Genomic DNA, 17346 nt, shown 5'->3' on the forward strand with positions numbered 1-17346 from the left:
CTGTCAGATAGAATAGCAAGAAAAGTATAAATTAAATTTGTCTGTATATTATACAGATACTTTAGCACTCACATAAATATTAATAAATTGCTGATCTAGTAAGGCTATTTACTCACTTGAAAAATAAGCACCCACTATTTAGTGTGGAATATTGCTGGAGCCGCCCCTGTTCAATAGTTGCATAATGAAGTGTAAAATTTTCCAAAATATGACCTACATAGGGCTAGGTGCCTAGAAATAAATCATGAAGACTTCCACAGTTAATAAGTTTGGGAACAGAGCGCCTGTGACGCTCATTAGCACATCGCAGATTCTGAGCAGTCCTACAGTGGAGAAGCCCGTCTAACATTATTTAAACCAGGGCTGGGGGAGGGCAAAAGGGGTAAACGGGGACACTGTATGGTGACGGAAAGAAACTAGACTTTTGGTGGTGAACACGATGTAGTGTATACAAAAGTTGAAATATAACGGTGTACACTTAAAATTTATATAATGTTATAAACCAATATTATCTCAATTAAAAAAAAACCCACTATTTACACCAGTGGTTCTCCAACATAACTGATGGGACACTTTATTCCCAAGGTGAGTTATTAACACACTTAGAGAGATGCTAATATAGACAGATATATAATCATTGTCTAAAAGTTCACACCACATTACCTACAAATAATTTGAACAGACTCTATGAACATTACGAATATTCTGTAGGTTGTTGTTTAAATTATATTTTCCTTTTCTCATTGTTCAATTTCAGGGAATAAAATGATTCACTTGACATAAAACAGTTTCTGGAAATAAGTTTATAGGGCGAAAAGCTGTCACTCTTTTTGGTCAGCATGGGAAGACACTACAGTCACCCTCTACTCAACACTCATGTTAAAAACCGTGCTGCCATTCTTGATCCACATTTCTCACTCATCACCCCAACCTCCACATCCAGTCCACACCTGGCCTTATTGATTCCACCTTCTGCACTGTTCTCAAACCCATTTCAACCTTTCCTCCTCCATGGCCACCATCCTAGTTCAAGCCACCGTCAGCTTTGCCCAGGCACTTGAATAACTTCCCAACTGGTCTCCCCAAATCCATTCTTTACCACACACATTGCAGCCAAAATGACCTTTTAACATTTAGAAATATCTTCTACATTCCAAGAATATATTTCTACTAATAAGGAAGAAAGGATGACAAAATTATCAAAAACATACCTACTAATCAGTTTAAGAAATAAAATATTAGGACTTCTTGTTCCCATTCCTTGTTCCAGAGATAAGTATCATCCGAACTTTATGCTTATTACTCCTTTACTTTTTTCTTTTTTTTTTTTTTGTGAGGAAGATGGTCCCTGAGCTAACATCTGTGCCAATCTTCCTCTATTCATATACAGGACACCACCACAGTATGGCCTGGTGAGCAGTGTGTAGGCCCGTGCCCAGGATCTGAACCCGTGAACCCAGGGCTGCTGAAGCGGAGCATGTGAACCTAACCACTGCACCACCAGGCCAGACCCCTCCTTCAATTTTCTTCATAGTTCTACTACATATGTATATATCTATGATAATGTACTATTTAGTTTTGAATGATTTTGAACTTTATTATAAATGTACATAGTTTAATTCTTCTGAAACTCACCTTTTTTTTACTTTACATTATGCCTGTAAGTTTACCATCTGTATTCCTCAATTTCCACTGCTGAACAGTGTTCCAACTGACGAATATGCCACAAATTATTCATTTTCATGTTGACAATCACTTGGGTTCTTTCTAGAATGCTATCTCCCCCTTTTTTCCTATTTACAAACAGTGCTGTTACAAATCTTCCTGTTCTTAACACCTGGTATAACAGACAATGCTTTCTCCAGGTTACACATAGGAGTTAAATTGCTGGGCATAGGGTATGTCCATCTTCAACTCTAACAGATAATGCCCAATTGTTTTCCAAAGTGGTCACACCAAATGTGCACTTCTATCCACATGTGTAAGAGTGCCTGTGACTCCATACCCTTGTCAACACTGGGTCCTACCAGTTGTTTTACTTTTTGCCGAATTGGTGAGAGTCAAACAGTATGCTGATGTGGTCTGAATTTGCATTCCCTGATTAACATGCAGGTCATTATATGTGGCTTATTGCATGTCCATGTCTTTTGCCCCTTCAAAGCACTTTAAAAATATACCTCTTCCAAGATGGTACATTTTATGTAATGTGTGTGTGTGTGTTTTTTACCACAATAAAAATAACTAAATAAATAAAGGGAAAAAATACCCTTTTCCAGTTATAGGTGTTGAAAATCTCTTCCTCCGTAGCTTTTCTTTTCACTATTTTTTACATATTTTTTTGATGAACAGAAGATTTAAATTTTAATATAGTTGAATTTATCAGTCTTGTTTTATGCTTAATGCCTTTTACATTGTAAATAAGATATAGGATAGTCTGAGCAAGTATAAAAAGGGACTAACAGAAAGATATTCTTTTGCACTATCTTTTAAAAATATAAAGCTTCACTTCTCACATTTGGGTCTTTACCCCACCCTATTTTTGTGTGCAGTATGAGAACCGAGATGCAAGTTTCATCTTTTCGGTATGGATGATCAATTGCTACAGCATCGTTTAATGAACAGTCCCTTCTTTGCCCACAGAGCTACAGTGCCACCCAGCTTACGTTCAAGAGTCCATGAAGGTGTTGAGTCCGCCCCTGGACTCTCGCTTCCGCTCCACCGTTCTACTCATTCATCCCTCACCAGTGTTCCACTGTCTGAATTCCTGCAACTTCATGTGAATACTAATCGTGATTGGGCAGGTCTCTCCTCTTGCTGCTGCTATTCAGAATTGTCCTGGCCATCCTTGGGCCATCGCTCTTTCACATCAAATTCTATAATCAGCTTGTTAGGTTCAAACAAACAAACAGCATTACATTACAATAAATATAGATTAACTGGAGAAAAATTAATATTAATTTTAAATTAAAACTAAATCTTCCTATCTATAAATACGGTTCAGTTCTTCATCTATTTAGAATTTTGAAGATAAAGATAATACCCTTTTTTTTATAAGACTTTTTTTAGTAGGTACCTCATACTTTTTGTGGCTATAATGGTATCTTTAAATTTTTTTTCAGTTTGTTGATGGTAAACAGAGATGAAATTTTTATATATTGATTGCTTATCCAGAATAGTTGCTAACCTCTCATTAATTTTAATAATTTACCTGTAGATACTTCTGATTTTTCTCAGCAATCAATTATCTGCAAATAATGACAATTTTTATTCTTCCCTTCCAATGCTTCTATCTTTTCTTTTCCTTGTCTTATTACCCTGATGAATGTTGCGTTGAAGAATTCCAATGGTTTTATTCTTTATTTTTGTGGAAATATTTATTATAGGTTTAATGATGAGCTGCTAAATGAATGAGGATGTTCCAAAGTTTCCAGGTAGGAAGAATAGAATGTTTGTGCAAATTTAAACAAACTCTCAGACATTAAAAAAAAAAAAGACAAGACTTAAAACAAAGTCTTTCTTCTCTAACTGTAGCTATGCTTCTTCTAAAGGGCTCTTAAGACAACTTGTCCAAAGTGCTGCAGCTACCGACAATGAAGAGGGGAGACGATCTCAGTGAGAGACGAAGCTTTATATTTTCTCAAAAGAAACTAGGACAGGATAGTGGATTTAATAACATCATCCCTCTTTTTAATCAAAAATAATTTACTCATAGTTGATGGAGAATTTGTTTGCCACTGTTACCTTATTGTATATTTAGTTATTACATAGAGGAAAGCTAGATGGGAAGGAAGTTTGAGTTCTCTTCCGAAAGGAGGAGGAGCTAAATCTTCATAAGACTTAAAAGAAAGGCAGGGGCACGCCACTCAGCCAAAGGCAGCTCTGCGGCTTTAGGAAGCAGCCCAGGTCCTCCTCATCTGGGTCTTCCTATGACTTTACTACTTACTGGTTATGTTGTAACTATATGGAGTTTAAGTCACATCCATTTTAAAACCAAGCAAAGAAGAATATAAAATAAGCACAAAAACACACGCACACGGAAGCACATGAATCAGGCAAGGCTCCATAAACTGGAAAAAGCTATTAAAATCTAGGCAATTGCTATTATGATTTATTCCATTGATAAATAGTTATTATTTATGACTTATTGCTACAAATTTTAACTAATACAGATAATCCAGAGCTCAACAGTACACAGAATTAGAACAATAAATTATATATAAGGTCAAAACCAGGTAGAGAGTATGACTAGAATCATATATATGGAGATGATTAAGCTTCTAAGATGATCAGAACTGTTGATAAGGAATATTATGAAGATAAAATACCCTGTTACTTTACTTTTCTGGTAAATATGAACTATTTCCATGCACGTTTGAGTGTTAGGACCTGAAGATCTAGTGGACAAGTATAGTTTACTGATTAACTTAACTGCTCAGTATAACATGTGCTGGTATCCAATACTGTAACAAATAAAACCATTTATTTGGCATTTTACAGTTTACAGAGTACTTTCAAATTAGCTCTCTTTCTATCAGACTGGCTAAGCTAGCAGGATATAAACCCGGACCTACTGGTAGCCACCACATCGCCAGGTCAGGGCTGCCTGTCTGCGAATGAAATAAGTCCAGAGAAAAACAGAGCTAAGAAAGAGAAATATTTCTAACAATACTGTGTAAGAATCAACTAGATCCACTTCACCAGAAACCAGATAGAGCCCTACACCTCTCAGCCACGAGACTCAACAAACTTGCTCTCCTGCTGCAGCCAGGAGGAATCGGGTTCTGTCCCTTGGGGCTGAGTCCTGAGTAACGCGAGGCAGGCGCCTGGCGAAGTGCACCATCCTCCGAGCCTCCTCAGGGAGCTCGGAAGCAACGAACAAAGCACGACTGCAGGGGCTGGTTTTGAATTCCAACATGGCTACTCAGTAACTAAGTGATCTTAGGACACATAATATGTATGAGCCTCAATACAAGCCCCAAATATGGAGATATTGTTTAATTTATAGAATTGTTCTGAGAGTTAAATTAGAGATGTTTTTTTGCAAAGCTATTAGACAGAGTCTAGCCCCTAGAGCTCAATAAATGGTAGCAACACTCCTGCTCCTACCCTGACAGGGAACTAACCCCACGACAAGACATGGAAAACATCTGTTACAACCCCTGACATGAAAAAGGTACTCGATACATGTTAATTCTCTTTGCAATGAAATGATTAGGGACTGATAGTCACATTCACCTTATATTGCTTGCTAACCATTTTCTCATTATAGAAAAATAACAAAAAAGAATAGAGGCCTCCACTTTCCCATGAATCTAGAAAAACAATGCTAGCAGGGGGAAAATAAGCACATGTAAAAGGACGGTCAAAGACATTAAATGAGCCAGGTAATTTCTAGCATTTGCCCAAATGGAAATCTCAACATAAATGTGAGGATTTCAAGTTCTGTAAGAGGGAAGGTGATCACAACCGACTTACTCCGACAGATACACTAGCAGAACCATTCAACGGTACACAACAGCATCAAAATGCCAGACTCACGGTATTTGGAACGTATGGTAAGCCATAAAACTTCTCCTGTGTTTCCTTGAGAATGTCAGTGGTTGACTTCCTCAGGGGATGCTTCCCATGGTAGATTTGATCCAGAGTGGCATAAAAGACCTAGACAGACGAAAACATCCATTTAGTTTTGGTAGTCCATTCTTATCTAAGATGTGGTCAACCAAAGATGTTGTAAGTGCATCAGAATAATAATTATAAACCACAGTTGAAAATATTCACAAATATAAATGTATATGTGGCTTGAGATGTGTTTTGTACCACATGTAAGAACACGTTAATGATGAAAAGGAAAACTCAACCTTTTCATGATTAAAGATATTAAGGAATTTTGAACCTTATCCATAAGGTACTCCTTATGTACAATGTAGCATATTAGATTTGTGATCACAGAACTGGAATTTTGCTTATATATATAGGTAATATATATAGTTGGAAATATGAAAAAATAAAGTTACAACTTGTGACCCCCTGGATCTAACAAACACTGTTTGGTTTCTTCCTGGAACTCTGATATACCTTAAATGAGAGAAATGAAGTGATCAGAATCTTAGTTTTGTGATGAGAGGTGAAAGAAGATTAAATAGGTGGGGTGTGGTGAAGAAAGGAATAGCAATCTGATGTCTAGTGAGTACAGATGTTACAAAGAATCCTGGAGCAGCTGCTGGGGAGTCTGGAGCTGGGGCCAAGTCAGACCCCACACCTGGTGTCAGGAGATACAAAGGACACAGCTGCTGTGCAGGGGCAATTCTGGCTTAAGGAGGTGATCAGGAGAGAAGGATCCCTCACCTCTGAGTAGAGGATCTAGGGCATTGAAACATAAGAGGAGAACAAAGCACTAGAAAAAGTTTGAACATGAAATCTGCCACTTACACAGTTCTGAAAACTAAATTTTGCATAGGAAATCTAAAATAAAGATAAAGTGCTTTTTCACTGCAATATTTGACTTGAACATTAACATTGTTTGGAGTTCAGCTGAAGCAAGAAAGCAGAAAATACTATATTTTAAAGGAAGAATTCTGATATGCAATTATGATTCTGATACATATCTTTCTGATTAAAAAATGGAATTTGTAGAGAATGTGCAGCTGTTGACTTGAAAGAAGTGAGGATTAGCTTGGATAAAAGAAAAAATTTAAATGACCTCTAGCTTCTGGCTTCATGTAGATATGGAATTATGGTTCTAAATTATAAAGTCAAGTTTCAACCTTCCCTAGAAAAATACAGACATTTCCTAAATATAAATATTGCTTTACTCTAACTGGTAATCTAAACATATAGCTAAATACAGCTCTTTTAATTCTATATTCTATAATGAGTAACAATGCATAAAGATAATCAGAGAAGCCAAAATTACTCATCCATGTCTTATCTATATTCTAAAAGAATAAATTATTAGGAATTGAAACTCTTATTTCTAACCTCAACTGAGGTATTTTTTTGCCCCAATCTATAAACAAATCAGAATTCAAGAGTTCATTCCTTCAATTATGCCTTTCACAAATGAAATTATTTTTTTAAATAACAAAAACAGAGCAAAAGGTATTTCATGCACACATATTTCATGGTCGTTTTATGATAAACGAAACAATTCTAAAGCAATAAGCCTACCACCAACCTAGGAAGTCATGCATGCCTGGGACCAGGGCCCTCAGAGCCACAGAAAAATAGGAGTCTATTTTTAAAACAATGCACAACAACAAAAAAAGTTCACAATTCTTAAAACACTGTTTATACCCCTTTAGAAATCTGAAAAAATTCATTTCCTTTCCACCCACTGCACAAGGGGATAGCTGTATAAACTGAGAGCTGACACAGGCAGCTCTTCTGACAAGAGTCTCTCTCTCCCCCTCCCCCTCTCCCTCTCCCTCCCCCTCCCTCCCCCTCCCCCTCCCCTCTCCCTCCCCTCCCCCTCCCCCCCTCCCCCCCCTCCTCCTCCCCCTCCCTCCCCTCCCCCCTCCCCCTCCCCCTCCCTCCCTCTCTCCTTCTCCCCCTCCCTCTCTCCCTCTCCTTACCCCACCCTCTCTCCCTCTCCTTCCCCCTCCCTCTCTCCCTCTCCTTCTCCCTTCCTCTCTCCCTCTCCCTCCCCTTCTCTTTCAATCTCTCTCTCTCTACCTCCCTCAGGGGGTTATTGTTTTTGGAGGGTGGAAGGAGTGAAAGGTTGGTTTTCCATTTTATAAGGAAATCATTGGAACAACTGTTCCAAAAGAAAGCCCCAATACAGACTTTTAAAAGGTAGGACTTCTACTTTCACTGCAGAGTATCAGCAAATCAAAAGACTTTTGCCAAGGAATGCTAATTTTTTCAAATAATCCAGAAAGCCTTTTTAAGTTATATTGATATTAAGAGACACTAAATCATGTAAATCAAATGTCAATTCATGGTTTTGTCTATAGGGCGCATTTCCTTCACTAAAATATATATTTTAAGGTACAACAAAAACAGAGTTCCTTCATTACTTTCTAAGGACTGAACTTGAAAAACTATAAAGCAATTAAATAGTGGCTACACTTTTAAATAGGTAACTGGATCATTATAAAGTCAATATTGTCTGAGATGAAAGATGGGTGTTTAGGCTATGTTTATATAACTCTCAAGATCTGATGAAGAGTAAGAATCCCACAAACAATCTCAGTAATTACAAATAACCTAAACATCTGGGATCATGTAGACCTGACATCCAGATGGTTCATAAAATTTTTCTAGTTTTTATCTGGAAACCTGGAAAATTGGTTTTGAATACCATCTAAAACTAACAGCTATTACCATTTAAACTTCACATCTAAAAACACAAATTTTGGAAACAATACAAAGTGAATAAAAATATACAACTGGATTGCTGCAATGTATAATTTAGAAGCCATGTAACTTTTCCAAGCTTTGATTTTCCCCACTGACATGGGAGACAATGTTATTTAACATCTACTTTATAAGGACAGTGCAAGGACTGAATGAGTCAATTTTGGTCAAGTTCTTTGAACTCAGATGAAAGATGCTTTAGAAGCATAATTATTATAACAAATGTGTAGCACTGGAAAGAATTTAAAGCTATATATTTATTTTGAATAACTACTCTGAAATACTTCAGAACAAAGGTACATACATACCTGAAGCTGCATATCAGCTGCAGCACAAACCTTTTTAGATTCACAAAGACGAGACACCATATTTTTGGGCAGTGACTTGAAAAAAGAAAAGAATACACATGTGAGTAAATTGCTTAAGTCATCGTACTAAGTATTTACAAGGCAGGAAAGTTAAAAATAACACCAAATGAAAAGTTAATAATAGAATTTCATTATGGTTTGAAACTAACTTTGAAATATTTTAGTTGACAAGATAACAAAGGATAAAGATATTCCATTTAATTTCAAAAGTGGTAATTGTCAAACAGGAGTTTGTACGTGAAAATACAGCATTGTAGGGAACTAAGACGGTGGCAACGATCTTTAAAAATCTATTTAAAATCTTAATAAAAGTTAGTACTATTTCTATTCCTTCGTTGCCTGTGAAAGCCTGTTCAAGTGCTCTGTTGACTTTTAAGTGAATATAATAACTGATGATGGGAATAAAAGATTAAAATTTCAAGAAATAAATTATAATTCATGGTGTCAGCTAGTATTAAGGCTGAATTGATATCCTAACAAATAACTATGATAGCGAATTGCATTCTTTTATTTTACAAATAAATTGCAAAGCTTGGAAACTCAGTATAATATCCTATATGACTTAAGGCTTCCTCTAGGAGAGTAATTAAACCTAATCATATAACATCACATATTTTCTTAGAAATAAACTAATAATGTAGTTTAAGAGGTACTTAATCTTATTCTGCTTTAAAATCATTAATACTGATGTTTATTGAAGAAAGCTATCACTTTATACCACTCTATTTACAATTTATAAATTTATCCAAAAGCCCTTCTAAGGAAAAATACATTACATAATGAATGATAATGCGAGCAGTCCCTGGCACATCAGCAGATAATAAATATTTACAGAAGGAATGAATGAACACAAGAATGATCACTTAAAAATGGCTTCTTAAGTGAAAGACTACAGTAGTAGTACATAATGAAGGCTCAGACAACAAAGCCTTTTCTCTTTCTGCTTGGCTATAAGAAAAGCAAACTAGGCAAAAAAGACAATTTTAAAGAGTTAAAATATGGACCAAAGGAAGTTGTATACTGTAAATTCTGGTGCAAGTAAAAGGCCTGGGGCTTTCTGACACCAGGAGCACCCATCTTGCATAAAGAAAAATTTCCTCAAACAGGACTTTAAAAAGTCAAGATTTAATTAAGTCACGTATGCCAAGAGCTTGTATCAAAATGTTCAGGTTCCTTTAACCTCACTTTATATTTTACCTTCTTTTGATAGGACTTGTGCTACACTTGAATTTTTCATGCTTCACAAAGCTTTAATAGTTTTATTTTCATAAAAAAGAAGTATATGTGGAAAGATGGCATTTTCTTATTTATTCAACAAACAGTGAAAACTACTGTGGGTAAGCACTGCATTATGCACAAGGGACAGAAAATGGTGATCAGACAGGGGCCCTGGCCCATGAGCTTCACAGGCTGGCATCACCCATGTAGGCACGATTTTAAAAAGAGCTATGACTATAATGAGTGCTAAGAAGGAAGGCAGTGCAGGTTGGCCTGAAAGCTATAACCTAGAATGGCTTAACTGAGAAAATAGTGTAGAAGTGAGATTTGCAAAATGAACAGGCATTAACTAGACAAGGGAAGAATGGGCTGCAGGGACAAAGAAGTATTTCCACAGAAGAAATAGGATACGTAAAGGGCAGAAAAGAAGAGGGCCACTGGAGGAGGTGAAAGAGCAATGGGCAGGAAGCAGAGTTCTGGCCAGGCTGGAGAGGCAGGGAGGGGCCCAGGCCTAAAGATGCCTGGAGGGTGAGCCAAGAAAGGACACTGGTCTCCACCCTCAGACTCCACCTCTGTGGTAAGCCACTGGGGAGGTTGAAGCGAAAAAGTCACATGGTCCGATCGTTTTAAAAAGACTCCTTTGCCTACAGTGTAGACACTGGGTAGGAAGAAGGCAGGAATGGATCAGGAAAAAGCAGTTGGGAGGGTATAGTTAGTGGACCAGTGACACACACAACCTAAGCAACTGGCAGAGCGACGAGGGCAGAGGCACCATGAGAGAGGGCTGCAGCTGACTGGGAGGTGAGAGACACAGGACAGATGACTGTTTCCAGAAGTGTGAGTGACAAGCATGGAGAGGGTGAGGGTAGTAGCTGCAGTGGGAAGGAGGTGGAGGGAAAAGTTTTTGTTTCGGGTTGGGAAATGCTTAAGCAGACTTTAGAAATGCTGATGGTAAAAGTCCAAAGAGGTGACAAAAATTAGAGATGTAGGAAAGAGAAGAGACAATGAGAGCTTAAGGTTCCTGAGAAGGCAGGAGGACAAGCTGAGCAGACCACAGGTGAGAGGAGGTTCAGGTGTGGGGTTTCCATTTGATGTGTGCTCTCTGTGAGGTCAGAGAGGAAGCTGTTGAGAGGGAGTCGGACTGAGGATCAAGGAGGTTAGAGAAAGTTGTGCGGAAGGCCCATGGAGACTTACCCATTGAGAAGGGTAGAATCATCAACCCTGGGAGAGGCCTGTGATTGCAATCTGGCCTGGGGTGCAGGCAAAACTGAGCAGCCCCCTGCAGCACAGATGAGGAGGATGTGGGGAAGGGAAGGTGGATGAGGAGGAAAGTCAAGTCACAGAGGGAGAGGGAGACAACAGAAAGGCAAACAGCACAGAGCCCCTGCTGAAGGGGGAGCAGAGAAACAAGCAGCCCTAGAGGCCCACAATGGGGGCCCGGCATCTTCAAAAGGTTTCCTATTTCTGCTCTGTATTTCTGTCTTGATTTTGAAATGCCAAGAATTAGATCAAGATTCAAACTCAACATACCCTTTTCCACTGGGAAATAACTTGTTTATTTAGAGACCAATATCTCCAAGATTCATACCCATACAGGAATAGCAAACAATAAAGGGACAAATTTAATGAGGCTTAATTCTTTCCTTTCAAGTTTACAATAAAACAAAAGATGTAAACAAAAAGAGTATATAAGAACAAGGACAAGTGAAAATAGTTCATGAAAAACTATGTATTGAAAAAACACAGAGGAGGACATCTGTGACACAATGGAGTGAGCTGTTCCCTTCATCCCTACCCCTTAGAACTTCATTGATCATCGGAGGATACCCATATAGCATAAGAGGAAGCCTCAGAGACCCATGCTGCTATACGTCTAAAGGTGGATGAGCTGCTCCTGGGGAGATGGTGAAGATAGGTCTGGGCCCCTGGCAGCCCTGTGCACACATGTGACTGCTCTCCCAGCTGGAGCCTCCACAGTATCGCTGTGGGCCTGAGGGTGTGATTATGGGAAAAGGTGATGACAGTCCTCAGCCCAAGTGTGATTGCATTCCCATCCAATGGGAGAGCCCACAATACCAATGTGGTCCCAGGGAGTGGCCCAGGCTCAGACTTCCTGGGGAAGACCTGCCCACAAAGCACAACAGCAGGTGTGACCTGGAGGCAGCAGCAGATCTGCACACCCGTGCATACAATTTCCTGGCTACTGTGAATGCCCATGGTACTGCTACAGGTCAAAAGGTGGGAGCACATCTCGATGGGACTGTAGGAGAAGGTGGCAGCAGCCTTGAGCCCCTGCATGATCACTTTCCCGTACAGGGGGAGAGCCCGCAGTGGTGCTGTGATCCCAACGAGTGGCCCAGGCTTGACAGGCACAGGTTCCAGAGGTCACGGCAGGTTCAGAAAACACACCTCTTCCAACCCCCGCGGCAGCAGGAGGATCTGCGACGAGATACTACCACTATGCTTAGGCACAAATCCACCCCATCAAATAGTACAAAGAGGTATATTAATACTCCTGAACAGAAGAAGACAGACAAACACTCAGAAATCAATCCTGGGGGCAGAGAAATTTACAATCTAAATGACAGAGAATTAAAAACAGCTATCACAGGGGCTGCCCTGATGGTGCAGTGATTAAGTTTGCACATTCCACTTTGGCGGTTCAGGGTTCACAGGTACGGATCCCAGGCACAGACCTACACACCACTCACCAAGCCATGCTGTAGCAGCATCCCATATACAAAATAAAGGAAGATGAGCACTGATGTTGGCTCAGAGCTAATCTTCCTCAACAAAAAGAGGAAGATTGGGAACAGATGTTATCGCAGGGCCAATCTTCATGACCAGAAAAACTCAAAAACAAAAAGCAGCTATCATAAAACAACTCAATGACTCACACAAAAACTCAGAAGGACGTTCAATGAAATCAGAAATACAATGAACAAACAGGGGGACTTCTTTACAAACGAGATGAAAACTATAAGGAAAATCCAATCAGAATTGTTGGAGATAAAAAATACAATGATTCAGATAAAGAAAAACATGGAGTCCTTAAATAACAGAGCTGGCATTATGGAAGACAGAATTAGCAACTGAGAGGACATAAACGTAGAAATGCTTCAGATGGTGGAAGAGAGAGAACTAAGACTAAAAAGAAATTAAGAAATTCTCCAGGAAATGTATGACTCAGTCAAGAAATGCAACATAAGGATTTATAGGTATTCAAGAGGAAAAAGAGAGAGAGAAAAGAGCAGAGAGTTTGTTCAAAGAAATACTAGGTGAGAACTTCCCAAACCTGGGGAAGAAGCTGGAAGTACAAGTAAATGAAGCTAACAGAACTCCTAATTACATCAATGTAAAAAGACTTTCTCCAAGGCATACAGTCATAAAACTGGCAAAAGTCAATGACAAAGAAAAAACAGTAAGGGCAGCAAGGCAGAAGAAAACAACCGACAAAAGAACGCCTATCAGGCTGTCAGCAGATTTCTCAGCAGAAATGTTACAGGCTAGGAGAGTAGGGAATGACATATTCAAAATTCTGAAAGACAAAAACATTCAGCCAAGAATATTCTATCCAGCAAAAACATCCTACAGATATGATGCAGAAATAAAAGCTTTCCCAGGTAAACAAAAGTTGAGGGAGTTCATTGCCACTAGACCCCCCCCTCCCCAACAAGAAATGATCGAGAAGGCCCTCATACCTAGGAGGGGAAGGGGGAGAAGAAAGGGTTTACAAAGCCTTGAGCAAGGAGATAAGTAGATAGACAAAAATCAGAAAACTGCAGCTCTCTATCAGAACAGGTTAGCAAATACTTAATTGTAACATTAAAGATAAAGGGAAGGAAAACATCAAAAATAACCATAATCACTTCATTTTAACCACAAATTGGAATACAACACAAAATGGAGTAAGTTGTGACAACAATAATGTAGATGGGGAAAATATCTGCAAATTATATATATGACAACAGGTTAATCTCCAAAACGTATACAGAACTCATACACTCAACAACAAAAAACAAACAATCCGATCAAACAATGGGCAGAGGGGGCCGGCCCCATGGCTGAGTGGTTAAGTTCATGCACTCTGCTTTGGCGGCCCAGGGTTTTGCCAGTTTGGATCCTGGGCACAAACATGGCACCACTCATCAAGCCACACTGAGGTGGCATAGCCCACATGCCACAACTAGAAGGACCCATAACCAAAAACACACAACTATGTACCAGGGGGCTTTGGCAAGAAAAAGGAAAAATAAAATCTTTTAAAAAAAAAAAAAGGGGAGAGGATATGAACAGACATTTTTCAAAGAAGATATACAGATGACCAACAGGCACATGCAAAGATGTTCAACACAACTAATGATAGGGAAAGGCAAATCAAAAGAGTGGACGCTGCAGCTCACAGGTGCCCCAGATTCTGTGACTGAGCAGATGCAGTGGAAGCAGAAAAAACAGGTGTGGTTTGCTCCATTCCAGTCTCCCAGTAGGTCTGCCCTGCGTGCCTGCGAGTGGTCTCTGCAAAGGTAGAAAAAACAGGCGTGGCTTGCTCACTGCCCATCTCGCAGTGGATGCAGTGCATGCACCTCCTTCCCTTACCCCAACAGTGGCCAGGAGTTTCCAAAAGTGGGGACAGTATACAAAACTTGGATGTTCTCAGCTAGAGTGGAACAACCTGACCAGAGTTTTCAAAACTTACCAGCCAGCACCAGAGATCAGAGGCTTTGCAAGGGAACAGCAACAGTGACCTCTCCCTGCTTAGCCCTTACTTCCCCCCAGCAGTGGCAGCTGGAACCTGTGACCAGAGGTTTCAAGAGCCAACGCAGAACTGGTGACCCAGACCCCAGTGGCAGCACTCCTGAAAACACCTCCACCAGAAGTGAGGGATGCATATGGGTTCCCAGGTCCCGAGGACCCCCAGCAGTGACAGTAACACCCAAGAAGATAGCACCCTTTGCAGTGGTGCAACCTGCACCCCCAGACAACCCAGCAGCAGCAGGCCATGTGATGCAAAAGGCAGCAGCATCTGAGGCCATGCAGAGCCCATGAAGAGCCAGTGGAGGAACATGAGAGCCAGGAACCTCAGGAGCATTAGAAGTTCTCACAGCCTGGGCCCCAGCAGCAACACCTGAGACTGTAGCAACACTGTGGAACAGCAAGGCACCTCAGAGGCAAAACTGGCACAGGAGGGCACTGACAACTCTGGCAGAAGCACTGGAGGGTACAAAGTGGAGGCTCTCAAATACAACCATAAGCAGCTCAGAACCAAAGTAACCAAAGCCTTACCCAAATAAGAAAGGTGGTTACTACCACAAATGCACTGGAAGAGGATGAATTCATCAAACACCATGAAGAAATACATTAATGCAGTAGAACAGAGAGAGAATAACAACTCTTCAGAAACCAAGCTTGAAGTCACAGAAGATTACAATCTAACTAACAGAGAATTCAAACTAGCTGTCATAAAGAAGCTCAACACGTTACGAGAAAACTCAGAAAGACAGATAAATGAGCTCAGGAATTAAATTAATGAACAAAAGGAGTACTTCACCAAAGAGAGTGAAAGGCTAAAAAACAAAAAATAAATTCTGGAGATGAAGAACACAATTAATGAGATGAAAAATAATGTAGAAAGCATTAAAAATAGAGCAGACCACATGGAGGAGAGAATTAGTGAGGTTGAAGATAGAAACCTGGAAATGATTCAGGTGGAAGAGAGAGAACTAAGTTTTTTAAAAACAAAGAAACTCTTTGGGAAATATCTGAATCAATTAGGAAAAATAACTAAGAATGATACGTATCCCAGAAGGAGAAGGGAGTGAGAAAGGAGCAAAGAGCTTATTCAAAGAAGTAATAGCTGAGAAGTTCTGAAACCTGGGGAAAGAAATGGACATGCAAACACAGGAACCTAATAAAACTCCTAATTGCCTCAATGAAAAAGGATCTTCTCCAAGGGATATAATAGTAGAACTATCAAAAGTCAATGACAAAGGAAAAATATTAAGGGCAGCGAGACAGAAGAAAAGAATCTACAAAGGAACCCCCACCAGACTTTCAACAGGTTTCTCAGCAGAAACTCTAGAGGGTGCAAGAGTGGAATCATATATTCAAAATACTAAGAGACAGAAACCATCAGCCAAGAATACTCTATCCAGAGAAATTATCCTTCAGATATGATGGAGAAATAAAAGCTTTCCCAGACAAACAAAAGCTGATTTCATCACCAGTAGACTTGCCTTACAAGAAATTTCAGAAGGAGCCCTCCTACCTGAAACAAATAGGCCAAGGTTTACAAATCTTTGAGTAAGGAGATAAAACAGAATCAAAAGAGCAGCTCTATAACAGAAGATGTTAGTAAACTCTTAAGTATAACATAAAGGTTAAAGAGAAAGAAAGCATCAAAAATAACTATAACCACTTCAGTTTGGTCACAAACTCACAACACAAGAAAGAACAATTGTGATAACAAAAACATAAAAGGGGAAGAACAGGATGGAATCTGCATATGCTAATGGACATAAGAGGGTAGAAGGAAAAGGACTATCTCATTTATGAGATCTTTTAAACATACCTCATGGTGAACACAACACAAAAAACCAGAGCAAAGTCACAAATCATAAACAAAGAGAAAACTGAGAAAATCATCACAGGTAACCACAAAGTGGAAATGGCAGACAGAAATACAAGGAAAAAGAAACAATGGAAATATAGAACAACCAGAAAACAAAAAACAAAATGCAGCATTAAGCCCTATATATCAATAATCACTCTAAATGTAAATGGATTGGATTCACCAATCAAAAGATACAGAGTGGCGGATGGAATAAAAAACAAGACTGAACAACATGCTGCCTCCAGTAAACACACTTCAGCTCTAAGTACAAACACAGGCTCAGAGTGATGGGATGGAAGACGATACTTAAGGAAATTGTCAAGCAAAAGAAAGCAGGTGCAAGCTCTACTTATATCAGACAAAACATACTTCAAGAAAAAAAAGATGAAAAGAGACAAAGAAGGGCATTATATAATGACAAAAGGAACATTCCACCAAGAAGACATAACATTTATTAATATATGCATCTAACACAGTAGCACCAAAGTACAGAGAGCAACTAATAACAGATCTAAAGGGAGAAACCGACAACACAAAAATAGTAGGAGACTTCAACACCCCACTTATATCAAAGGATAGATCATCTAGAAAGAAAGTCAAAAAGTAAACAGTGGCCTTAAATGAAACACTAGACTAGATGGACTTAATAGATACATATACACAGAACATTCCATCTAAACCAGAGTATACATTCTTCTCAAGTGCACATGGAACATTTTCAAAGACAAATCATATGTTGGGAAACAAAGCAAGCCTCAATAAATTTAAGAATGAAATCACAGCAAGCATCTTTTC

General features: G+C 39.2%; 1 protein-coding gene across 3 annotated transcripts in view; it reads right to left on the minus strand.

Annotated features, from left to right (window-relative positions):
- The window catches only part of MIPEP (mitochondrial intermediate peptidase), a 185062-nt gene that overhangs the window by 62338 nt on the left and 105378 nt on the right, over positions 1-17346 (minus strand). For all 3 annotated transcript variants that reach the window (XR_002800956.2, XM_070240099.1, XM_023621392.2), the window contains exons 15-16: positions 8664-8738; positions 5539-5658 (exon numbers count right to left, since the gene is read on the minus strand). Coding sequence is in view for 2 of the 3 variants with exons in the window: in XM_070240099.1 (XP_070096200.1) it covers positions 5539-5658; positions 8664-8738 (195 nt within the window). In the remaining variant the exon portion in view is untranslated. The remainder of the gene's footprint in view (positions 1-5538; positions 5659-8663; positions 8739-17346) is intronic.

This window comes from Equus caballus, chromosome 17 (genome assembly GCF_041296265.1).
Source record: "Equus caballus isolate H_3958 breed thoroughbred chromosome 17, TB-T2T, whole genome shotgun sequence".
In the NCBI taxonomy this organism is placed as follows: Eukaryota; Metazoa; Chordata; class Mammalia; order Perissodactyla; family Equidae; genus Equus; species Equus caballus.